Source organism: Ictalurus furcatus, chromosome 12, assembly GCF_023375685.1.
Source record: "Ictalurus furcatus strain D&B chromosome 12, Billie_1.0, whole genome shotgun sequence".
In the NCBI taxonomy this organism is placed as follows: domain Eukaryota; kingdom Metazoa; phylum Chordata; class Actinopteri; order Siluriformes; family Ictaluridae; genus Ictalurus; species Ictalurus furcatus.
In genome coordinates this window covers 26,617,238-26,643,745 of record NC_071266.1, presented here as the reverse complement: position 1 = coordinate 26,643,745, position 26,508 = coordinate 26,617,238, and the positions used below count along the sequence as shown (strand labels likewise).

The 26,508-nt window shown below is 45.3% G+C and overlaps 1 protein-coding gene across 1 annotated transcript; it reads left to right on the top strand.

The window, feature by feature from the left end:
• Nucleotides 1–7,379: 7,379 nt before the first annotated feature.
• engl (endoglin, like) lies at nucleotides 7,380–26,393 on the top strand. The gene is made up of 18 exons (XM_053638287.1): nucleotides 7,380–7,593; nucleotides 9,925–10,034; nucleotides 11,320–11,486; nucleotides 11,601–11,738; nucleotides 11,856–12,030; nucleotides 12,161–12,329; nucleotides 13,239–13,383; nucleotides 13,504–13,696; nucleotides 17,222–17,373; nucleotides 17,575–17,730; nucleotides 20,413–20,502; nucleotides 20,960–21,214; nucleotides 22,135–22,731; nucleotides 24,490–24,571; nucleotides 24,788–24,853; nucleotides 24,987–25,076; nucleotides 25,381–25,477; nucleotides 25,670–26,393. Exons 2-17 carry the CDS (start codon nucleotides 9,977–9,979, stop codon nucleotides 25,473–25,475), a joined length of 2,628 nt encoding a protein of 875 aa, XP_053494262.1. The 5' UTR covers nucleotides 7,380–7,593; nucleotides 9,925–9,976; the 3' UTR covers nucleotides 25,476–25,477; nucleotides 25,670–26,393.
• Nucleotides 26,394–26,508: the final 115 nt, after the last annotated feature.

Here is a 26,508-nt window from a genome sequence, read left to right as displayed (position 1 = left end):
CATTAAATAAAAAAAGGAAAGAGATGCACACTGATCAACATCAGTGATCACCAACGCTCTTCCTCGAGATCTCTGTTCCTGCAGGTTTCGTCTCCAACCCAAATCTAACTCACCTGCTTTAGCTGATCAAGAACTTCTTAAGGCAGAGATTAGATGATCAGGTGAATATTATTACGGTTGGAGATGAAGTCTTCAGGAAGGTAGATCTCCAGGAACAGGGTTTGGTGACCACTGATCTACATGAAACATTTACACTGTTTCCACTGCATCAACATGCGGGAGACGAGCCGTCCTCAACGATAGCCTTCTGCCTAGTGTTCTGATCTGTCTACGGGCTTTCTTTACACAAGACAATCAGATCCTGACAGATACAACCCAAATACCTGCGTTTACACGACCCAGACCCAAGTTTTCTGTTTCACTCAGAAGTCCGTCACACTGCGGGAGAAAGCAGCATTCACATCGTCTTTTCACATTCTCTTTGACTGTTCACGGTCCACGTTTTAATCATCGCTGTAAAGTAAATGTCGAGTCTGATCTCACACACACCTCTATACCTTCAGAGATACTTCAGACATTTGTCAAAGAGCAGAAGGTAGCTTTCTCACGTTGAGTTCTGGGTTTATTTCACAAAAACTTTGTTCCTGAAAATGTTTGGACACACACACACACACACACACACACACACACAGCCGGAGTACATCTCCATCTCTGGTTTTCTTTCTTTTTTCTATGTTTCTCTTGCTGTTTATAATTGCCCTGTTAATATGGTGTAATTATTCTGTTTACCTGCTCAACCACAAATAATGTGTACTCCAGTTCTGTCCCTGTTAACCCCTATACTCCTCACATCACCTGCCCTCCCTCATTTGCTCTTCACTTTCCTTTTATGGTCACAGTTTCCTGTCCTTGTTACCCCTTATGCTTTCTGTGGATTGGCTGCAGCTCTTTCTTGTTTTCCAATGTCCTTATTTGGTCATATGAATGCATGGCTTGTAGAATCGCCTCAGTTTTTTTTTTTTGTTTTTTTTTTGCTAACCTGAAATTTATATTTTAATTAGAAAGGAGGCATTTTGTATTTTCTTAATGTTTAATAAAAAAGGTTTAGCACACGTACCGCTGAACTAGGCGTGGCTGTTGTGCTCTTCTCGTTTATTATTCCAGGCATTACACTAGCTAAGTAACTGAAAGCAATATCGCCACCTGCTGCATATTTCTGGTAATTACAAAGCTGATTACCTGCAACTCTACCCACGTGATACACAGCGAATCAGAATCCAGCAGGACGGAACACAACCAACGTCCTGTGCCGTTCCTTGTTTCTAGTTGTTCTACACAAAATATGCCACATTGAAGATCATGCATTTTCAACACATTTCCCTTAAACTTAGTGGCAGTCACTGAATTTGTCAGCGGATCTTTTGAACAGATGGTGTGTACATTTACGGCATTTGGCGGATGCCCTTGTCCAGAGCGACTGACATTTATCTCATTTATGCAACTGAGCAGTTGAAAGTTAAGGGCCTTGCTGAAGGGCCCAACAGTGCTGGGGTTTGAACTCACATTTAATTACACATGTGCATGTAAGGCAATTCCTCTTATACCACTGTGATTGTCCAACAATTACAATTAAGTTTCTTGATTAAAGAATGACAGATGTTTATTAATTATAGAACATAATTAGATACTTAATTCTGTATCGCACCATTACTGATAGGTATTAAGAAGAAGAAGCTTTTATTTGTGGCATATACATTACAGCACAGTGAAATACTTGTTAGGATGTTGGGGTCAGCCATGATACAGAGCCCCTGGAGCACATAGAGTTGAGGGCCTTGTGCAAGGGCCCAACAGTGGTAGCTTGGCTTGCTGGGGCTTGACCCCCTCACCTCCTAGTCAGTAACCCAGAGCCTTAACCATTGGGCCACCACTGCTGATCACTCACTGAGATTCTCGAACAAGGTCTGTGAGTCTGTGAAATGGTGCGTCTGTGACTGTGAGTTGGTGAGTCTTGAGTTTTTGAGCTAATGAGTCTGTGCCCACTGTAGATTAAGATTGCGACAGCAGTGGAACATGATAGCGTCACCTGCTGCTGTAGCACATCCACCTCGAGGCTGTGCATTCTGAGATGCTTTTACTCTCACCACGGTTGTAAAGTGTGGTTATATGAATTATTGTAACCTTCATATCAGCTCAAATCAGTTTCCTCTGACGTTTCTCAACAAGGTGCTCAACAGCACAGAACTGCTGCTCAATGAGTGTCATTTAAAGACAACAGAGTTTTGAAAAACTCTAGAGATTGCAGTTTCTGAAATTCTCAAACCAGCCTGTCTGGCACCAACAACCACGCTACGGTCACTGAGTTTATCATTTATTCTCCAAAATAACAAAGACTTTTTTTTTTCTTGTGACCTTTTGACATGATGAACCCTGGGTGTTCTGGGTGTTCTGGGTTTCCTGGGTTTCCTGGGTGTTCTGGGTGTCCTGGGTGCCCCGGGTGCTCTGGGTGTCCTGGGTGCTCTGGGTGTTCTGGGTTTCCTGGGTGTTCTGGGTGTCCTGGGTGCCCTGGGTGCTCTGGGTGTCCTGGGTGCTCTGGGTGCTCTGGGTGTTCTGGGTGTCCTGGGTGCTCTGGGTGTCCTGGGTGTCCTGGGTGTTCTGGGTGTCCTGGGTGTCCTGGGTGTTCTGGGTGTCCTGGGTGTTCTGGCTGTTCTGGGTGTCCTGGGTGTTCTGGCTGTTCTGGGTGTCCTGGTGTTCTGGGTGTCCTGGGTGTCCTGGGTGTTCTGGCTGTCCTGGGTGTCCTGGGTGTCCTGGGTGCTCTGGGTGGCATCGGATTCAGAGTCTATCCGAGTAACACTAGACATGAGGTGGTTATACAGCCTGGATGAGACCTTGCACACACACATTCACACACTCATTCACACCTAGGGTTAAAAAAAAATACTGGAGTGAGATTTACTCAAGAAAAGCATGGTAACAATTTCCACACACAAAGTCTTAGTAAATTTAACTATCTTTATTTTACATAATGTTTACATTGCACCAAGGATTATTCTCTATATAAACTGTATGTGAATTTAACCAGCATATTGCTTTCATCACAAGTAAATTTTACTCAAACTTCTAAATCAAACTTTCGTTTTCTAAAAAAATTCTACTAACTACATAACGACAAAAACGCTGCAAAACTACACATTATCTAAAAAGTTATATTAAGTACTTAATGGCCCTGAACACCTTAAGTGTTTCCAAACAGAAGTAGCACTCCAGTGGATAAAAGCTCTTCCACCAGCCTTCATACAGACTGGCAGAACCCAGGATCTCTACTTAACTGACTTGTGCATGTCATGAAAGAAGCCAACAGTACGCAAGAAATACTGAGAACAATCCACCCATCATACTTCAAATTAAATCAGTTTAAAGCTCCGCAAACACATATGCAAATTGAGTTCCAAAGCCACGCCCTCACTTCAGTATGCAAATCGGTTCAAGTAAACTTCTGCTTTCTAGTTTTGTGAAATTGAACTCCTTAAGTAAGTTAAATATACACCTTGGGCTTTAGCTCCGTATATACATCAATTCATTTCGTACAGAGCAACAGAACACCTGTACTAATTGGAATCTTTTTTTTTTTTTTTTTTTGCGATTTATTTTGGTCACGTTTACTGAACCACTGACTTTTCCTTCTTCTTCAGTGCAGAGCAAATGTTTATGGACAGTCAGAGGAAACCCAGACGGACAAACAGACAACAAGTAGAGAAACTCCACACTGCCAGACCATTATACTCAATCATACATTCACATTTTTTAAAAAAAACACTTTATTACTCCCTAAATATGTACATTTTCCCTTTGTAAGAGCCTTTATGAGACAGAAGAGAAGTAATAATGAACTGGCAACTGTATAATATCACTGTACATCAATAGCTTTCTTTAAAATGTACAATCCTCAGATGCAAATATATATATATATATATATATATATATATATATATATATATATATATATATATATATATATATATAAAAGCCCCACCCATGTACCCTGGGCAGAATGTATTATACATAGCATGTCAGATACACATATAACGTATATATAGCATAACATTTGAGAATGCAGAAACATGCGAATCATAAAGGCGAGTTACTTCACAGCGCCAGCCCGCAACCATAATTTCCATTTAAACACAACATACACACATTTGACACTTCTTTTTTTTTTACAAACAAAGTTAGAACATTTAATGTGTTGCTAAGTTCAGAAAACTGAACTTAGCAATCCTCCTGACTCGTTATACGTGAAGATAAATAAAACCCGAGTCCGGTATGGAGCTGTAATTAGTGGCCTTCTTCTACTCGTATTGTCTGCTCTTTCCTGTTTCCCACAAACCTGCACACCCATGTTCTCAAAAACTATAACTGAGTCTCAAATCACATGCTGTGCTTTATTTTAGATATAGAACAGAATAGATATGCAGTGTGCTGGTTCATAGATGTTCTGGTGTGTTTAAGCAGGGCGAAGTGAACAAGTGGAGAAGAGTCAAAAGCGCTTGATTATGGACTGCAGCTGCCAAGCCAATGACGTGTGAAGTGATTTACTCAGCCCCACCCCTTCTCTGGGACACGATAGCGCAACAAAAGGGTCCGTCGTTCCGCTTTTCATTATATAAAGCGCATCATTATTCGCCAAACCGTATATAGCAGATAAACATCACCGTTACGCAAGATGATCACGTTATTATTGATGCTTTTTAACGTTGACTGAACTGAACTTGTGCTGTAATAACTGCATAATATCACAAATAGTAAGTGATATCGAATACTTTAAGTTAAACTAATGACAGTTATATCAATAGTTGATCGTGACTGATATACAGCGAGGGGAAGTAAATATTCAGACACTTTTGTTTACGTTATTTAATGTACTATCAGTGCCACTTCATATTTACACACATAATTCCTTTGGACTTTCTACTTGTAAATATGAACAAAAAAAAGAATGTGTTCATAAGCAGAAGCAAAGAAATCGCAAACAAAAATTGTAGATGTAAAAGTTATATAATCATACAATAAATGCTGCAAAAGAAAAACGTTTTCAGGCGAATTGCGAGTTGCTATTGGTTTCACACAACAGTTAGCGATCATGGGGAAAGGTGAAGGAGCTTCCTAAAGTTCTCAGGGACAACATTATTAAACAACACTGGAATGGAAAACGCTACAATGTCTTTCCATAGCAAAGAGCTTGTCCCTCTGAGAAAAATGAATTCAATAACATGCAGGTCAAAAGGTCATGGAACCAGATCTAATCTTTCCCGGGCTAGATTGGGGGAACTACACAAGATTTCACACCACGTGAAATCTGCAGTCGTGCGAAAAGAGATATTATTTTAAAAGCGACTCATGTAAACACCTTAATCAGAATATAGTCTTATTCAGAATAAGGGCAATAATTAGATCACCGCTGTCCGTGGAAACGTAGTCAGAGATACACGTCTAAAAGCATTTAGACAAATCAGAACTCTTCTGGAGCAAGATACTCTGTTCAGGTGAAATAAAAGAAATAGTGTTAACTCTTCGGTGATAATTCAGCTCGACATGTTTGGAGAAAGAACGTTTGTGCATGCGATGCCAGGAACACCATCAGCATCATGACGTGAATGAAGCATGAATGGAGCGATGCACGGGGACATGTCAGAGGAAAATATCATCTCATCGGCCAAGAAAGCGAGTCTGGGGAAAGACGAGGGTTCCATCCAGACGACGACCTCAAACATACAGCCAAAATAACCCAAGACTGGTTTGTAAAAAAAGAAGAGATAAGATCACGACTCATGATTTGAATCCCAGTGAAGATCGATGGAGGATTTACCCGGGAACCTGCGAGTATATTATATCGGTCCGTACAGGATTCCGCTGAGGTTTTTCTTTTGTGATTGTTGCGGCTAAAAACACTTGATGTTGCTACAGCTTTTTTCATGATTTGTGATTCAACTTGCGGAGGGTTTTTGTGTTTTTGTTTTGTTTTGGAAAACTACTTGGAATTCCCCTGCGAAGGTCATGTTTGTTGCTAAAGGAGACCTTTTAGTTCCACTCATGTTCGACGCGCACGAATCAGAGAGCGCTTCGGCTGAACGTACGTTGTGATGATGCGTCTTGGCCCAAATCTGCAGAAAATCTGCAGTAATTTTGAAAAATTGCACGATCCTCTGAATATTGTGGAGTTTGCTTGATTTTGAATGAAATCCTGGAGGGACCGGTTATAGGGACCCTCGTCACGTTGGGGAACTGAAGACCATCTGCTGAGGGGAATCAGCTGAAACTGAATCACACTGCTGCAAAAAAGCAAATGACTTCTTACTGTAGTCTCACAGCTGTAATCACCAGCAACAGCTGGTTGGTCACTTGTGGTATCCGAATACTTTTCCCCTGTCGGTTATTCTTCTAAACATATCTTTGTTCATGTGTATTTGTGCCAAATCACAATGATGGATACTTTACATAAATTTCCCCTCACTGCACATGCATAGGCTATATAATGTACGCAAGTTCTCCTTGTTTAAAGTTAAATCTACAGTCCGTCAATCATCCTCAAAACCCCGCCCCTACTTGCATGTTAAGCTCCGCCCCTTTCAGTCTCTAGATCCACTTTTTCCTCTTTGTATCTTTCTCCACACCATACACACTGGTTTTCTCTGCTGCACGCTAAACATTTTCCTTTTACTTTGATCAGTTTGTCTGGGGTGTGTGTGTGTGTGTGTGTGTGTGTGTGTGTGTGTGTGAGAGAGAGAGAGAGAGAGAGAGAGAGAGAGAAAGTGTTTAGAAGAGCGAGAGAGAGAGAGAGTCGGTAGAAGAGCGAGAGAGAGAGAGAGTGTGTAGAAGAGCGAGAGAGAGAGAGAGAGAGAGAGAGAAAGTGTGTAGAAGAGAGAGAGAGAGAGAGTAGGAGAGAGAGAGTGAAAGTGTGTAGAAGAGAGAGAGAGAGAGTAGGAGAGAGAGAGAGTGAAAGTGTGTAGAAGAGAGAGAGAGAGAGAAAGTGTGTAGAAGAGCGAGAGAGAGAGTGTGTACGATAGAGAGAGAGAGAGAGAGAGAGAGAAAGTGTGTAGAAGAGCGAGAGAGAGAGTGTGTACGATAGAGAGAGAGAGAGAAAGTGTGTAGAAGAGCGAGAGAGAGAGTGTGTGTAGAAGAGCGAGAGAGAGAGAGAGTGTGTAGAAGAGCGAGAGAGAGAGAGAGAGAGAGAGAGAAAGTGTGTAGAAGAGAGAGAGAGAGAGAGAGAGAGAAAGTGTGTAGAAGAGCGAGAGAGAGAGTGTGTAGAAGAGCGAGAGAGAGAGAGAGAGAGAAAGTGTGTGGAAGAGAGAGAGAGTGAAAGTGTGTAGAAGAGCGAGAGAGAGAGTGTGTACGAGAGAGAGAGAGAGAGAGAGAAAGTGTGTAGAAGAGCGAGAGAGAGATAGAGTATGTGTGTGTGTGTGCGCGCGCGTGTTGTGTGTTGTGTGTGCGCGCGTGTGCGTGTCCTCATACTTAAATATGCGGCGTCTGCACGGAGCCCTTAAAGCTGATTCCTCGCGCGCCGGTGATGTCATTTGGGACCACCGATCGACACAGGTGGGTGTATCCAACACACACACACACACACACACACACACTAACTCCAACAGTGTTGTAGTGGAAATGTGAAATGATGAAGCTGTAGTGTGTTATTGTGTAAACTTCAGTTCATTGCGCCACTTTTGCGCTTGTGGATGTGGACATGATGGACCTCGCGCTATTAATACCCCGGTAATAACGTCAGATTTAATGCGTTACAGCTGCGTTTCCTCTAAACAGTCATCAGTCCTGAATTGGTGTCACTTTTGTGCATGTTTATGAGTCAGTATGTGCATGCTTTCTGTTTTCCTTTTGGTTCTTTGAGCTGGTCTTACTTTTGCATTGCAGCTGTTTGTTTTTGTTTGTTTTTTGTTTGCTTGTTTGTTTGTTTTTGTTTTGATGACTCTTTTCTGTCTTGTTTCTCTGGAAGCCTTGTTCAGTCAGCTACTAGATTAGAAAAGCCTCATCAATGAATCTCATATCTCTACTGTATACTGTAATACAGTGCAGGACGAGCATGTGACCTGTTCTACAGGTTCGAGTTGCTGTACAGTTTAATGACACTGTAGCTGTGATGATGTGATGTGATATGATGTGATGGTGTGATGTGATGGTGTGATGGTGTGATGTGATATGATGTGATGGTGTGATGGTGTACCATGATAGAGTGTCAAAAAGTTACACCATTAGCTTCATGCTATTCCTTTCAGGAACACATAACCCGCGGTGTTTCCAGTGGTGGAGCTGTACCAGACTTTAACAGTGTATTCTGCTTTTTAATACCCAGAGCACGATGGCCAGGGTCTGATCTGATTATTTACTTTCAGCAGTGTAGGTGAAGTCTCCTGCAGTGTGGTGTTAACGGTGTAACTCTGCAGATGGAGCTGAGCTGTGGCCCAGAAAATCAGTCTTTCCACAAGATGAGCCCAGGAACTTTAGCTCAGAGAGTTTAGTACAGGAATCTTAGGACAAAGACTTCAGCAGAGTGACTTTAGGACAGGGATTTTAGCCCAGGAACTTTATATCCCAGGGTCTTTATTGCTGGAACTTTACTAAAGGATCTTAAACCAGAAACTTTAGCCATGGGACTTTATTGCAGCTACTTAGCCAAGGAATATCAGTACAGGACCTTTAGTAAAGGGAATGTAGTACAGGGATTTTAGCCCAGGAACTTCAATATAGGAGTGTTATTGCAGTGACTTCCATACAGGAACTTTAGTACAGGGAACTTTGTACAGGGATTGTAGCCCAGGAACTTCAATATAGAAGCTTTATTTCAGAGACTTCCATACAGGAACTTTAGTAAAGGGAACTTAGTACAGGGATTGTAGCCCAGGAACTTCAATATAGAAGCTTTATTTCAGAGACTTCCATACAGGAACTTTAGTAAAGGGAACTTAGTACAGGAACCTTAGCCCAGGAACTTCAGTATAGGAACTTTATTGCAGAGACTTCCATACAGGAACTTTAGTAAAAGGAATTTAGGGCAGTGATTTTAGCCCAGAAACTTAATTTCCAGGATATTTACAACAGGAACTTGAGGGACTTCAGCTCTGAAATTGTAGTACTGAAACTCTAGCTCAGGAACTTCAGTACAGGGGCTTTAGTACAAGACTGTAGTACAGGGGCATTAGATCAGGAACATTAGTGGATCTTTAGCCTAATATCTTTACACCAGGGATTTTAGTACTGGGGTTAGAGCTCAGGGACTTTACCCCAGGAACTGCAGTACCAGAAGTGAAGCTCAGGATGTAAGCACAGGCTTTAGCTGAGAATCTTTACAGTGTAACCTTTAGTACCAACACTTCAGCCCAGGAAGTATGGGTTTTTCTGTGAACATTTTCTGTGAATCCTAAGCCCAGAAACCCAACCCTACTCTAGCAGAACCCTGGAAGCCTGTATCTAAGTTCAAGCCCCAGGTTTGACCCACAGTGGAAAGCTGGGCTAACCAGACATCAGCGTCTGAGCCCCACTGAGACACAGGAGACTGAAACACACTGCAGCTAACTCACACAGGCTGGGTTATGTGCTGGGTTCGGAATGTAAGGTTTCGTTATGAACAACATTAATACAAATGAGATATTCTTTCTGTAGCCTACTTATTCTCTGTGTATATGCATTTGTGTGTGTGTGTGTGTGTGTGTGTGTGTGCGCGCACGGGGTGGATGGTGGTTGGGGGGGTTAAGAGAGAGGGAGGAACTTGTGCTCTGGATACTCCAGACTACATTGTTGCTTTTTGTCTTTCTTGTCTTTGTGGAACGTAAGATTTCGTTATGAATTGCTCTTTGTCCTACCCTTCAGTCTGAATCTTATTCTGTGTGTGTGTGTGTGTGTGTGTGTGTGTGTCAGTATGTAATAGAAGTCCCCTGAAGCTGAACTCTTCTGGATCAAGGGGAAGACGATGTCGCAGACAGTGTGGGCTCTAATCTATCTCCTTCTGTTCAGGGCAGGAACTGCAGGTATGTGGCAGGAGAGCAGGAGAAGAGCCTTTGTGTGTGTGTGTGAGAGAGAGTGTGTGTGTGTGTGTGTGTGTGTGTGTGTGTGTGTGTGAGGCTATATTGTCCCTGTATTTTACGAGGAGTAAATACAAAATTGTTTGTCTGATTAGGGAGCTGAACTCACTGAACTCACATCAGACTGATCTGAGAACTGGGTGTGGCCTAATATGCTAATGAGCACTTGATTGACATCTCACTAGAGATGAGGCTACTAGCCTGCTCCAGCCCTCTAGTCAAACTAAGATCGAAGGCACAGTCAGGGAGAATCAGGATTATGAAACCCTGTTGCTTGTTAGTCTCCACTCCTCTATCTTAAGTTGTCCATGCTATAGTCTTCACTGACTAGTTTACGTCCTCGCGTTCTGTTTTAACTTACTCCTGCTAGTTTCGTCTTTATTTGTTAGTTTATCTGTTGCTTGAGGGTTCAGTCTTCGCTCACTAGCTTAGCATTCTTCCGCTAGTTTAGTCTTCACTTGCTGTCTTAACATTCTCTTGCTAGTTCAGCTTTTTTCTTGTAGCTTAGCTTTTGCTAGCTATTTTGGTGTTATCTTGCTAGCTTAGTTTAGCTTTCACTTGCCAGGTCTTTCAGGGACAAACGAAAGCAGCCTTTGTGATTGGTGAGGGTAAAATTTACGTGAACTTCAGATGAGCTCCACCCACTTTACATCAAAATAGCATCATTTCTTGTAGAGTTTTGGGTGTATTTATTTCTGAGAGAAAGAACTCTTACAGATCAGGCCAAGGGAGGAGAGTGTGGTGTTAAAGACGCACAATGTAGCCAGGCACACCTCGAGAGTGTGTGTTAAAGTGTGTGTGTGTGTGTGTGAATAGGTTAGCATTTCACCGTGCAGTGCCACAGACACCTATGTGTGTATGAGTGCCGATTCTGACCCAGTGCCAGGCTTCTCTCTGAGTTCTCAGCCCTTCACTACAGAGCAGTCGAAAGCTTTCACTCCAGCTCACCAAGATGCCATGGATTTCGAAATCTAATTTAAAGATGGAGAGGAAATGATTTTGAAGTCGGATTTCACACTCCCAGTCTGAGTGCAGAGGCAGGTGTGTTACCCCATGGTTGGAAATACACTGTACACACACGCCAGCTTATTTAGAGTAGTTGGATCACACTCAGAATGAAGCCTGCTGCTCTGGGAGTTTGGTTTTGTGTGTGTGTATGTGTGTGTGTGTGTGTGTGTGTGTTTGAGTAGTTGTGGTTTGGATTAAATGCATTTTCTCTGTCTGGGCGCAGGTGAAGTGACGTTGCAGTGCAGAGTTTCTCCTGCGGGGGTGCTGCACCCTGTTCACGCTCAGCTCGAACGCTTTGAGGCTGGGCCAGGCTGCGCTGCCAGAGAGGGTGGGGCTAAAGAGACCCATGTGATCGCTGTAGCAAGACCCAATCACAGCACTGACAAACTGGTACAACTACCTGTCTTTCTATCACTCTCTCTCTCGCGCTCTCTCTCTCTCTGTTGATCTATCTGTCTGTCTGTCTGTCTATTTATCTACCTGTCTCTCTCTCTCTCTCTCTAGGTGACAGTGGTTCTGAAGCCACTGTCCTACTCACATCCTGTCCATCGCCCAGTCATTCTTGTACTGAGTTCCCAGAATGCCATGCACTGGGTTCTGGAGAGCGATGGGCTGCCGGGGAATCTCCACATCCTGGTGCAGGTCAGTGCTTATATGGTGTGTGTGTGTGTGTGTGTGTGTGTGTGTGTACTGTATGAATTTTGCCCCAATTATAAAATACCAAAGCCAGTGAATGGTGAGTGTTTGTGTGTGTTGCAGGTCCCGGTGAACTCCACGCTGGAGAAAGGGAGTGTGTCGGCTCGTGTCCATGCCATCCCCTCATTGCCATGGCGACCTCGTGCTTTACTGCGCTGGACCCTTCAGCGTCATGCAACCATATCCTCCCTTACACACTCAGCCAGTGCCAACCGCGTCTACCTCCGCCTCGGAGAGGGTACGCACACATCAGACTGATGTTGAGAGGTCACATGTAGATTAATATTTGTACATTAATATTTATCCAGTGTGTAATTTAATGCAGTATTCACGTTTCCTAGTCCCTTTGATATTTTCCTGACCCTCAGATCCCAGCATGCCGAGCGTGTGTCGCCTGCAGTCTCTCTTTCTCTCTCACAACTACATGGCGTCCAAGCTGCAGGGACAGGAAGTGAACGGATGCGCTTCCTCAGACAGAATCTCCAACCCTGAAGTGCACGTCGTCAAGCTGTGGTCTGCAGGCTCCGGACTCTGTGGGTGAGCTGGGCTGAACATACCATCCCAGTTTTCTTAACGTTTTCAGTCATATTCAGCTTCATGGCCTTAGCATACTTCATGTGGAAATGATGTGCAGCTGTCTTCTGTGAATAATATGACATATTTGCTGAGCAAACAGACACCATGTGGAGCCTTCCCTTGCCATGTCCTGCACATCGCAGTTGGGTAAACTCTCTGGGTGAACATCCCATGCAAATCAAGTCTGTGATTGGTTGTTTCAAATGAGGCTTGCCCAAGCAGATTCTTTCCAAGATGGATGTAAGCGAGTCAACCCAGACAACTGTCAAAACAACTTGCTGACATCAAGTCAGGGACAAATCCTGCCCCAGGTAGACGACATGGAGGCTATCAAGGACAGTCCATGACTACACACCAGGAAACAGGTGGAGTCATTTGTAGGACTCGAAGGCTGGTGATGTAGGTGAAATCCCCAAACTGCCACCCTTGCAGCACACCTGAACAATCTGACGAGCAAGATGACGAGCAACCCTGTAAAGTGGGCAGGAGAGTGTGAAAGTATTTTTCAGGACTTCATATGCGCCATGTTTCAGATCCACATCTTTCAGTCTAATGAAAAATGCTGGTTTGTTTCAATCTGAAAGCAAATTGGTTCATTTCCCTTCGCGTCGAGTGTTTCTAACTGAACTTCAAGCCTACAAATCTGTCAAACCTGCGCCATTAGCGGGAACCATTTTTCCTTGAAAAAATAAAACAAACCGGATTATTAATGTGCTATCTCCCAAGCAGCGAGAGTGGAGAAAACCTACAGTGCCTGAGTGAACACCTCGAATGTGAAATAAGCCATCACATCTACACTTGCACAAGTCCCCTCATATGCCGGCTAAACATGGGAACTCCAACTGTAGTCTCATATTTTGTTTCTTGCAGGTCGTTACAGGTGGAGGTGTCTGTCTCTCTGCTGCCCCCGGTGGCTGATGCTGGGTGGTGTAACGTAGTGTTAGTGTTGAGCAGTGCTGCTCCAGTAAACTGGGCTCTTGTGACTCCGGGTCTCCGTGGCCACATCACAGTTCGCGTGAGACATCTTTCTCTCTCTCTCTCTCTTTTTTTTTTTTTACAGAAACTGTTTTTACCATCAAAAATACCACACTTTGTTACGCTGACATTTGATTCCACATCTCAATCTCTCCCTCAGTCATCTCACAGTGTCACACCTCTCTATCCTCCCAAACCCGACCTCACCATGAGCAGCATCATCGTCCCTGACCTCCTCGCAACCCCTGACTTGCTTGCCTGGGCCAATCAGAATGGCTATCCCTCTGTGATGTCATATACAGAAGCTCATCTAGCCAATCGCTTTGTGATCAAGCTGAAAGGGGGCGGGGCAGGTAAGGCCACAATCTTAGCCAGTCTGTATCCATGTCAAATGCGTTCGCATTAGAGCTACACCTAGAGGTGATTTAATGCACTAAATAATATGTTCAGTGTACGACATGTAAGAAATTTAAGAATTTAAGAAACCTTAGTGTTGTACTGACTCAATAATGCACACGTCATAAAATAAAAATCTATAACATACTCTGTACTTTGTACAATTATTAAGGGTACCTAAGACTTTTGCACAGTACCATACATAAAATCCATAATATTTAGCTATTAAATCCAGTTCAAATACAGATCAGATCCAGGATCAGATCTCATCAGTGTACACACATGTATATATATATATATATATATATATATATATATATATATATATATATATATATATATATATATATATAAATATATATATTTACGGGGTTGAAAAGTGAGGATCACATGCAAGACAGTGCAGCAGCTTCGTACACACGCTGCTCACAGGAGTGTACGGAACACTGCGTAGGACAACGTAATAAACACAGCGGACAGTGTGAGCAAATCTGACCTCCAGTTGAGTGAAAATGTTTGGTGTTTTCGTAATCTCCGCTCTTATTAAATGCACTGATGTCCTTCACAGGCTCCAGGCTAATGTAAAACAATGTGGTCCGTGTTATAAAGATAAAGGAGCGCTGCGCTCAAGCCTTTGATTTGTGTGATGTGGCTTGATGTGAAGCAGAGTTACTCTTATCACTGCTTCCAGTATTTTCTGAAGAGTTTTATTCCTCTTATACCGCTGCTAAATCATAAGCGCGGAACGTTCGAATCATTCAAAATGTCCGCCTAAGCTATTGAATCCAAGCATATAGTAGACGTGTGACTCAGCGAGACTCCAGAATGGAATGAAGCTCAATGGCTTCATCGACTACAAAAAGTGGAAGTGAAACTTATGGTCCTTATTAAAGTGTCACCCAATCAGAGGGGAGCAACTGCTTGAGGCAGTTACCTGATACATCTACAGGTGCATCTCAAAAAAGTTCAATATCACGGAAAAGTTATTTTTTTCTGTAATTTAATTCAAAAAGTGGAACTTTAATATATTCTAGATTCGTTACACATAAAGTGAAATATTTCAAGCCTTTTTTGTTTTAATCTCGATGATTACGGTTTACAGCTCACGGAAATCAAACATCCAGTATCTCAAAATATTCCAATAAAGAATTTATAATACAGAAATGTCGACCTGAGACGACTCTAATTAGATAATTAACTCAAAACACCTGCAAAGGTTTCCTGAGGCTTTAATCTCTCGGTCTGGTTCAGTACACAAACACAATCACGGGGAAGATGAAAGTAAATGCTGCGTTTCATTTGGAAATCAAGGTTCCAGAGTCTGGAGGAAGAGTGGAGAGGAACAGAATCCAAGCTGCTTGAAGTCCAGTGTGACGTTTCCACAGTCAGTGATTATTTGGGTTGCCATGTCATCTGCTGGTGTTGGTCCAGTGTGTTTTTTCAAGTCGAGAGTCGATGCAGCGTCTACCAGGAGATTTTAGAGAACTTCATGCTTCATCTGCTGACGAGCTTTATGGAGATGCTGATTTCCTTTTCCAGCAGGACTCTGCACCTGCCCACAGTGCCAAAACTTCTAGTAACTGGTTTACTGACCGTGGTGTTACTGTGCTTGATCGCCCAGCTGACTCCCCTGACCCGAACCCCATAGAGAATCTACGAGAGACACCAGACCCGACAATACAGACGAGCTGAAGGCCGCTATCAAAGCAACCTGGGCTTCCAGAACACCTCAGCAGTGCCACAGGCTGATCGCCTCCATGCCACACTGCATTCATGCAGTGATTCATGCAAAAGGATTAAAGCCCCGACCGAGTATCAGCGCATAAATTAACATACTTTTCACATTCAGATTAAAACAAAAAAAGGCTCAAAATATTTCACTTTATGTGTAATGAATCTAGAAAATATGAATGTTCCACTTTTTGAATTAAATTACGGAAAAAAATTTACTTTTCCACCATATTACATTTTTTTGAGATGCACCTGTATAATGACTACAACACAACCAGGCACAAAAATCACTAATACCCTGTAATAATTAATATCAACACAAATATGAGGAAACGTCTGTGAGACGAGTTACTTCCTGCCATCACTTACAACATAGCAGCATCACCAGCCTCACTTCTTTCCCTCTTGAAGTCAATACTACAAACTAAATACGCCATTTGTCATGTTACTCCTCGGGACTGTCCTTAAGGCTTCCCCGTGTCTGAAAACATAAAGTTCCTGATCTGATTAAACACACTGATGTCCTTCACAGAATCTACGATAATGTTAAAAAATAATATGAAAATGTTTTTAAAAAATAGACCATACACTTCTCTTCCTAGTCCATCTCCTGAAGATTGCTGAAGACCTTGATTCGAACATTTAAACAGAAAAATAAACAGATTTATCGTAGATTGAAGAAAAGGCAGCGCCTAAATTAGGAGAATGGCTTCTTTAGAGAGAGAGAGAGAGAGAGAGAGAGAGAGAGAGAGAGAGAGAGGAACACAGAGAGAGAGAGAGAGAAAGGAACACAGAGAGAGAGAGAAAGGAACAGAGCGAGAGAGAGAGAGAGAGAAAGGAACACAGTGAGAGAGACAGAGAGAGAGAAAGGAACACAGAGAGAGAGAGAAAGGAACACAGAGAGAGAGACAGAGAGAGAGAGAGAGAAAGGAACACAGAGAGAGAGAGAGAGAGAGAGAGAGAGAAAGGAACACAGAGAGAGAGACAGAGAGAGAGAAAGGAACACAGAGAGAGAGAGAGAGAGAGAGAGAGAGCGAAAGGAACACAGAGAGAGAGACAGAGAGAGAGAAAGGAACACAGAGAGAGAGAGACAGAGAGAGAGAGAGAGAGAGAGAGAGAGAGGAACACAGAGAGAGAGAGACAGAGAGAGAGAGAGAGAGAGAAAGGAACACAGAGAGAGAGAGACAGAGAGAGAGAGAGAGAGAGAAAGGAACACAGAGAGAGAGAGACAGAGAGAGAGAGAGAGAGAGAGAAAGGAACACAGAGAGAGAGAGAGAGAGAAAGGAACACAGAGAGAGAGAGAGAGAGAAAGGAACACAGAGAGAGAGAGAGAGAAAGGAACAGAGAGAGAGAGAGAAAGGAACACAGAGAGAGAGAGAGAGAGAAAGGAACACAGAGAGAGAGAGAGAGAGAAAGGAACACAGAGAGAGAGAGAGAGAGAAAGGAACACAGAGAGAGAGAGAGAGAAAGGAACAGAGAGAGAGAGAGAAAGGAACACAGAGAGAGAGAGAGAGAGAGAGAGAGAGAAAGGAACAGAGAGAGAGAGAGCGAGAGAGAGAGAGAGAGATTTACGCAGCACAGTGCTAATAATGAAAGTTAATCACTGAGTCGAGAAGTTTAAGGTGTAGCCAAGGCTGTGTCTCAAATCACACACTATGCACTGACTGACATTTAATATCCCTGCAGTTAAGAATGAATTCTCTATCACTTTCCACACACACACACACACACACACACACACACACACACAGTGCAGGCTATGAGGGAGGCGAAGGCGGAGGAGACGTGGCTGAGACACTGGCTGTCTCATGAGGTCAGCGATGGTGTGGGCAGCAGGAAGGTCGTCAGCGTGCAGTGTGTGGATGGACGCCTCACTGTCTCTGTGGATAAAAGCTCCTTACAGGTCAAACACACACACTCTCTCTCACACACACACACACACATTGTTATCAGGATATCATTGGCACTTCTGTATTGTTTGTTTCTTCACTGTAATCAGGAATTGATAAAGCAGTGTGTTCTCAAACATGGTTGTATCTCTCTCTTTCTCTCTCTCTCTCTCTCATACACACACACACACACACACACACACTCTTGCTTGCAGGCTCTGGCTCTGTCAGTTTCGGCGGTGACCCTGAGGGACCCCTCGTGCCAGGCACGTTCCAACAGAAGCCATTTCCTGTTGGCTTTTCCAGTCATTTCCTGTGGGACTGAAGGAGAGATGGAGCAACATGGCAGAGAAGTGCAGTACAAAAACACGGTGAGAGAAATGGAGAGAGGGAGAGACAGACAGAGAGAGAGGGAGAGACAGACCGAGAGAGGGAGAGATAGACCGAGAGAGAGGGAGAGACAGACCAAGAGAGGGAGAGACAGACCGAGAGAGAGGGAGACACAGACCGAGAGAGGGAGAGAGACAGGCTAAGAGAGGGAGAGACAGACCAAGAGAGGGAGAGACAGACCAAGAGAGGGAGAGACAGACCGAGAGAGGGAGAGACAGACCGAGAGAGGGAGAGAGACAGGCTAAGAGAGGGAGAGACAGACCGAGAGGGAGACAGACCGAGAGAGGGAGAGAGACAGGCTAAGAGATGGAGAGAGAGACAGAGAGAGAGGGAGAGACAGACCGAGAGAGGGAGAGACAGACAGAGAGAGGGAGACAGACCGAGAGAGGGAGAGACAGACCGAGAGAGGGAGACAGACCGAGAGAGGGAGAAAGACAGACCGAGAGAGGGAGAGAGACAGGCTAAGAGAGGGAGAGACAGACCGAGAGAGAGGGAGAGACAGACCGAGAGAGGGAGAGACAGACCGAGAGAGGGAGACAGACCGAGAGAGGGAGAGACAGACGAGAGAGAGGGAGACAGACCGAGAGAGGGAGAAAGACAGCCTAAGAGAAGGAGAGACAGACCGAGAGAGGGAGAGACAGACCGAGAGAGGGAGACAGACCGAAAGAGGGAGAGACAGACCGAGAGAGGGAGAGAGACAGGCTAAGAGAGGGAGAGACAGACCGAGAGAGAGGGAGACAGACAGAGAGAGAGGGAGAGACAGACAGAGAGAGGGAGAGACAGACCGAGAGAGAGAGAGAGACAGACAGAGAGAGGGAGAGACAGACAAAGAGAGAGACAGACAGAGAGAGGGAGAGACAGACAGAGAGGGAGAGAGACAGGCTAAGAGAGGGAGAGACAGACCGAGAGAGAGGGAGACAGACAGAGAGAGAGGGAGAGACAGACAGAGAGAGGGAAAGACAGACCGAGAGAGAGAGAGACAGACAGAGAGAGGGAGAGACAGACAAAGAGAGAGACAGACAGAGAGAGGGAGAGACAGACAGAGAGAGGGAGAGACAGACCGAGAGAGGGAGACAGACCGAGAGAGGGAAAGACAGACAGAGAGAGAGAGAGACAGACAGAGAGAGAGAGAGTCAGAGAGAGAGAGACAGACCGAGAGAGAGAGAGACAGACCGAGAGAGGGAGAGACAGACAGAGAGAGGGAGAGACAGACAGAGAGAGAAAGGGACACAGAGAAAGAGAGAGACAGAAAAAGAGGGAGAGAAACAGGGAGCCAGGAAACCATTAAAAATAATCTGTGTAGAAAAACAAAATGTTACCACAGCAAGACTTTCTAAAATGCAGATCCTCCACAACTCATGAATATGCATATAATAGGCTCGGCCCTCCTGCCGCCCGTAACACTCTTGAATATCACTAGCATTTAATAGATTAGCTAGCTTAAATTAAGTGGCTCGCATCTCAGTGGCATTTCATTAGCAGAGTCCGGGTCCTTGCTGATTTATTTATTCATTCCACCGCAGTCGAATCTGTTCAATACACCGTAACTGCGAGGACTCGGCTAGTTTAGCGCGCAGCCTCCGTGGCTGAGCGTTCACAGGCAGCTGTAATCTTTTCAAAATGACATTTCCGGCGTTGAGAGAACGCAGTTATCCGCATCGACTTACTTTATCTTTGAATCTTTGAACTCGTGACCTTCCGATCAGGAGTCTGATGTCTTAACCACTGAGCTACCACGTGCTTGAACGTGATTGGTCCAAAAACAAGTGGAGGGTTTGATTTTGTGACCTCTCGCCTCTCCCCGAAAGCGGTTGCTATTTTAACAAATTTAACACAAACACCTTTTTATGCGCCGGGGTTCAGAGTGACGTTAAAAGTCTTCCAGAGAAACAGACACGAAGACTCGTCTTTTTTTACACAACACACTCCTCCCTTTTTCTTTTTTCTCGTGTCTGATTACTGCTGTGGCCCAAGAAAAGCTCCCTACTGGGTTTTTGTCTGCTGAACGTCTCATAATGGCGTAATTACGTTTGGAGCGAGGCCCGTGCTCTGTACGCACAGACCACAGCACGACCTGCCTCAGATATCTTCTGACACATATAAAGCTTAGAGTTAGAATGTGCCAGGAAATACATATGTGACCTGGGTCACTGTGTGTGTGTGTGTGTGTGTGTGTGTGTGTGTGAAGCTGTGACGTCCCCCGCTGTGTTTTCCACGTATGTGGTCCGGGTTACAGCGTCCTGAACGAGATGGGCTGTGCCATTACTCTAACGAGGCGTTCTGTAGCTACTCGAGCTGTCAGAATCACATTAGACCACTGCTCCAGTCACCGGAGATCGCAGGTGTTGGTGTGGGTCGCAGGTTGCCTAGGAAACGTAAAATCAGTTATTAACAACAACAAAAAAAAAGTGAAAAAATATACAGAAGTGATTCATTGTAATTTTTTGAATCAATGTCAGTAATCAGTGTTTAATTGGAATGTGGAGCTTGCTTCGTTAGCGGCGTACGCGAGCTTTAAAGCGAATGTATCTCACACGTAATGGAAGCCCGTAGCTTTAGAGCAGAACGAGAGGAGCAAACCTCACACTACAGACATGGCATGGTTGATGCTGTTGAACAGTGTGTGTGTGTGTGTGTGTGTGTGTGTGTGTTTTCTTCTGCAGATATTGCTGTGGCGGTCTAAGCCTTCACTGAGGATGCAGGGAAAGAAGGAAGAGAAACCAGCCAATGAGTCGACTCCACTAGTTATACATGTGAGTGAAGGGGCGTGGCCTGTGTGTCTGTGACTCTGAGTGTGGGCGTGGCCTGTGTGTCTGTGACACTGAGTGTGGGCGTGGCCTGTGTGTCTGTGACTCCGAGTGTGGGCGTGGCTGGTGTGCCTGTGACTCCGAGTGTGGGCATGGCCGGTGTGCCTGTGACTCCGAGTGTGGGCGTGGCCTGTGTGCCTCTGACTCCGAGTGTGGGCGTGGCCTGTGCGTCTGTGACTCCGAGTGTGGGCGTGGCCTGTGTGTCTGTGACTCCGAGTGTGGGCGTGGCTTGTGTGTCTGTGACTCAGAGTGTGGGCGTGGCCTGTGCGTCTGTGACTCCGAGTGTGGGCGTGGCCTGTGTGTCTGTGACTCAGAGTGTGGGCGTGGCCTCGGTGCTTATCTAAGGCATGTTAAAATGGTCACGCTGTGTTGTGTTAAACCTGTGCGTTCATTCTGGTTTCAGTTCAGGTGCACAGCTCCTCTGCCCGCTCTCACCAGCGCGTCTACACCCAGCACGTCCTCCAGGCCACAGGGCATGCTGCGGAGTGGGAGTGGCCCCGGCCCTGCCCCCGGCCCTGACCCCGACTCGGGCCCACCCTGGCTCCCGGTCGCACACGGCGGTCCTCTGCTCTCCATGCGTCTGTTTGCCACAGACAGGTTTGAGCAGAGAGCGGTGGGGCCCTGCATGGTGACGGTTCATGGACGAGTGTACGCTGAGGTCAGCTTCACACACCTTATGGCCGCCATTTTCTTTTCTCCGCGTGTTCATCATAATCAGAGGCGATGACGATATGAAGACGTGATGATGCCAGCACAACCTTTAGACATGTCACAAACGACATGTCCTCTCTAAACATTTAACATTGTCTCTTTCTGTCTCTGTCTCTCGCTGTCTCACTCTCTATCGCTGTCTCACTCTATCGCTCTCTCTCACTCTCTGTCACAATTTCTGTCTCACTCTCTATTGCTGTCTCACTCTCTGTTTCTGTCACTCTCTCCATTTCACTCTCTATCTCTGTCTCTCTCTGTCTCACACTCTATCTCTGTCTCTCGCTGTCTCACTCTCTCTCTCTTTCTGCCTCTCTGTCTGTCGCACTCTCTATCTCACTGTCTATCTCTGTCTCTCTCTCTATCTCACTGTCTATCTCTGTCTCTCTCTCTGTCTCACTGTCTATCTCTGTCTCTCTCTCTGTCTCTCTCACTCTATCTCTGTCTCTCTCTGTCTCACTCTCTGTCTCTCTGTCTCACTCTCTATCTCTGTCTCACTCTCTATCTCTCGCTGTCTCACTCTCTCTCTGTCTCACTCTCTCTCTGTCTCTTGCTGTCTCTCTCTCTCTCTGTCTCTCTCTGTCACATTCTCGCTATCTATCTCACTGTCTATCTCTGTCTCTCTCTGTCTCACTCTCTATCTCTGTCTCAATTTCGGTCTCACTCTCTATCTCTGTCTCCCGCTGTCTCTCTCTGTCTCTGTCTCACTCTCTATCTCTGTCTCAATTTCTGTCTCACTCTCTATCTCTGTCTCTCGCTGTCTCTCTCTGTCTCTCTCTGTCTCACTCTCTCTGTCTCTCTCTCTGTCTCACTCTCTGTCTCTGTCTCTCTCTATCTCTGTCTGTCTCTCTGTCTCTTGCTCTCTCTCAGATCTCAGGCAGTATGGAGGTCAGTGAAAGGTTGGAGGTGCGCTCGTGTGTATTCTCTCCTCTATCAGACCCGCGTACTCAGACCAGCTGGCCCATCATCCGAGACTTCTGTCCCGCAGACTCGTCCTTCATCACGCACACGGAGACACGGACAGAGCACAGAGCGGGTGAGGACGGAGACAAAGACACGGAGAATTACAAGGGAGAAAGAGAGGACAGCAATGAAGAAGGACAGGAGGAAGATGAGGCTGAGAGAGAGCAGGACACCGGAGAAGACGAGAAGCTTCTTGTTCCAAAAACGAGGGACGATGAGGAGGGTACAGGGACGAGGAGACTTCCATCAGACAATCAGAGAGAAAAACGCATACGGGGAAGCAGAGTCAGGGTGTCCAGAGAAGTGGAGGTGGGACAGCAGACAGAGAGGACAGAGAAGACAGAGAAGACGGTGCAGCTCAGGTTCAGCTTCATTCTACGGCCCGTGTTTAATAACTCCATCCAGTTCCTGCACTGCAGCCTGGAGCTGTGTGGAGACGCCACTGAGACACACAGAGACTGCACACACACACCTGCTCCCACACACACACCCGCAGCTCGACAGGTAACACACACACTCACACACACTCACTCATACACTCTCACACACACACACACACACCCACTCCCACACACACACCCGCAGCTCGACAGGTAACACACACAAACACACACACACACACACACTCACTCATACACTCTCACACACACACACACACACCCGCAGCTCGACAGATAACACACACACACACTCATACACTCACTCACACACACACACACCCGCTCCCACACACACACCCGCAGCTCGACAGGTAACACACACACACACACACTCACTCATACACTCTCACACACAGACACACACCCGCTCCCACACACACACACCTGGAGCTCGATAGGTAACACACACACACACACACACACACACACACACTCACTCATACACTCTCACACACACACACACACACACCCGCTCCCACACACACACCTGCAGCGCGACAGGTAACACACACACACACACACCTGCTCCCACACACACACCCGCAGCTCGACAGGTAACACACACACACACACACACTCATACACTCTCACACACACACACACACCCGCTCCCACACACACACACCCGCAGCTCGACAGGTAACACACACACACACACACACACTCACACACACCCGCAGCTCGACAGGTAACACACACACACACACACACACACACTCACTCATACACTCTCACACACACACACACACACACACACCTGCTCCCACACACACACCCGCAGCTCGACAGGTAACACACACACACACACACACTCACTCATACACTCTCACACACACACACACACCCGCTCCCACACACACACACCTGGAGCTCGATAGGTAACACACACACACACACACACTAACACTCACTTACACACACACACACACACACACACACACACACACTCACTCATACACTCTCACACACACACACACACACCCGCTCCCACACACACACCTGCAGCTCGACAGGTAACACACACACACACACTCACTCATACACTCTCACACACACACACACACACACACACCCGCTCTCACACACACACCTGCAGCTCGACAGGTAACACACACACACACACACTCACTCATACACTCTCACACACACACACACACACACACCCGCTCCCACACACACACCTGCAGCTTGACAGGTAACACACACACACACACACTAACACTCACTTACACACTCACACACACACACACAGACACACACACACACCCGCTCCCACACACATACCCGCAGCTCGACAGGTAACACACACACACTAACACTCACTCATACACTCTCACACACACACACACACACACGCACCCACACCTGCAGCTTGACAGGTAACACACTCTCACTCTCTCTCACACACACACACACACACACACACACACGCATTCATACACTCTCTCACACACACACACACACACACACACCTGCAGCTCGACAGGTAACACACACTCACTCTCTCTCTCACACACACACACTACATCAAGACCTTGAAATGATAAAGTTCTACCTGATTGAATGTACAGTGTGTGTTACATTTTACACCAAAATGTTGATTAAAGTATTTTTAAAAAAACCTAACATGATTTTGTGGCTTATTATCTTGAAATGTCAGAGAACCAGGTGTAGACACATACCTAATCTTAATCTCAGTTCCCAGGATAAATGGAAGGATGGATGAACAGATCAATAGATAGATAAAGAGGTGAATTTAACACAGTGGTATGTGTCACCTTGCATTCTTTCTCACTTTAACTATTCTCTCTCTCTCTCTCAGTGTGAGTACAGGAACCTGTCCAGGCCGGTGTTGGTCACATATCTCCCTGATGCACTGGTCGGTCTAGTGCCGCCTCCTGCTGGTCAGTGCTCAACATTACAACATACATAAACAGAAATAAATAAAATAAAAATAAATATTCAACAATAACTAAACAGACACGAGTTTGATGTAAACGTGTATTTCTTAATTCATGTTGAATAATTTGATATTGTTGATAAGTGTTTATATATATTTATTTTCCTTTAACATTTTTGTTCATGCTGTGTGTGTTTGTGTGTGTTTGTGTGTGTTAAAGGTAAACTGGCTCAGAAGCCTCGTGTGACAGAGACAGTGATGCCCAGGCACAGCTCATCCAGTGGTGGTAAAGACACACACACACACACACACACACACACACACACACACACACACACACACTGTTTGTGCATTATGACACTGGCGTGTTGTATGTCAGGGGTCACACTGGAGTTGAGCTGCATTGTGTTTGTGTTCAGTTGCGAGCTCAGTGTTGATCAGCGTGATTGCTGCGTTCCTGATGGGGATCGTCATGATGGGTGCGCTGTGGTGCATCTACTCCTGCACAGGTACCACACACCCCGTCATCTCATCTCATCAGACTAGTGCAGGAATGTTCTCAAGAGCGCAGTGAAATATGCTGAGATTAGTTTAAGGTAAACAGGGCAACAAAGAGGGGGTGAATACTTATGCACTCACAACTTTTACATTTGCTCCTCCCACATCAGTATCATGGGCTATTTTGTGTAGATTCATGACCTGTACTCCCAGTCAAGTCCATATCAGTTCCAGGTTGAAAGCTCAAACAGGGGGGCGAATACTTTTATGCAAGCCACCGTGCATAATTTTGTAATCATGTGATGTTGTTGCCAGGGAGACCTGCAACTACACGTAGAAACAGTCTCCAGGAGACCCCGAATTCCTGGAGCCCGATGTCTCCGCTGGAGCAAACCACCAGCTCGGTGTAGAGGTGGGCGCACTCCGGACTCCGCAGTGGTACAGTCCACAGGGACCGCGTTATACAGAAACATGTTTTACGTGCAACACACGTCACTTTTTTAAAAAAAAACATAAATAACTGCTAAATAATAATAGTGAAATAATTGCCGTGAATGTTTGTATGTGTAGTATTTAATGACACACTCTATGTGTTATTTTACAGGCGCTGGATGACATGAACAAGTAGATGAAGAGCGTACGTGTGTGTGTGTGTGTGTGTGTGTGTGTGTGTGTCTACTTTGCTGGGTTCCAACTGTAATTTCACGAACCGTGGACTTTATAAACTCATTACTGAGCCTCAATGTTCAAAACCTCCGTCTATTAAACACTGAAACCACTTCAATCAGCACCACTGGACCAGATGTTGACCTTCAGACGTGGTTAACGACCTGGCTGTTATGTTAAACCCCAGCGCTGTTGAGTTCTGGATCCTGATTGGTCAGAAGGTGATTAGTTTTCTAGAACAGTTTATTTTAACGCGCTCGCTCTGACACGTCACCGTTTCTATATGGATTAGAAAACACGTGTAATCGTCGCTCTGGTGACGTTTTCTGTTTATTTAACGTTTATGGAAGGAGTCGTCAGCGTCAGCACTCTGTAACAGGTGCAGGTGAAGCTGGAACGATTAGTTTTCCGACATGTTCGGGACAGATGATTTAAAAGCTTTTTCCACCTTACAATTTCTCTGTAACATGACAGGTGTTTTTTTTTTTTTTTTTTTTGTCTTATTAACTTTAAAATCTCGCATTTCAGCGGCAACAATCACAAACAGAATGATAAACTCGGCAGAATTCTGTACGGACTGATTCATCGACTGCGAAAGTGGTAACTTTTCGTGTCGGCCTGTATCACACCACCCTGTCATTGATTATTTTCATATTACAGCACGCCCCCCCCAACCCCCCCACCCCGACTCCCCCCTCCCCCCTCCCCCCACCCCGAGTGTTATTTTACTTACCTTTTACGTTTTGCAGACGTGTAAAACGTCTTGATTTCGCTTGA

What these genes read in the sequence shown, in the direction of transcription:
- engl (XM_053638287.1), top strand. Translation starts at nt 9,977, where the DNA reads ATGTCGCAGACAGTGTGGGCTCTAATCTATCTCCTTCTGTTCAGGGCA. An exon ending in ATCTCCACATCCTGGTGCAG is followed by an intron (nt 11,739 to 11,855) that starts GTCAGTGCTTAT and finishes TGTGTGTTGCAG; the next exon opens with GTCCCGGTGAACTCCACGCT. An exon ending in GTGGCCACATCACAGTTCGC is followed by an intron (nt 13,384 to 13,503) that starts GTGAGACATCTT and finishes TCTCTCCCTCAG; the next exon opens with TCATCTCACAGTGTCACACC.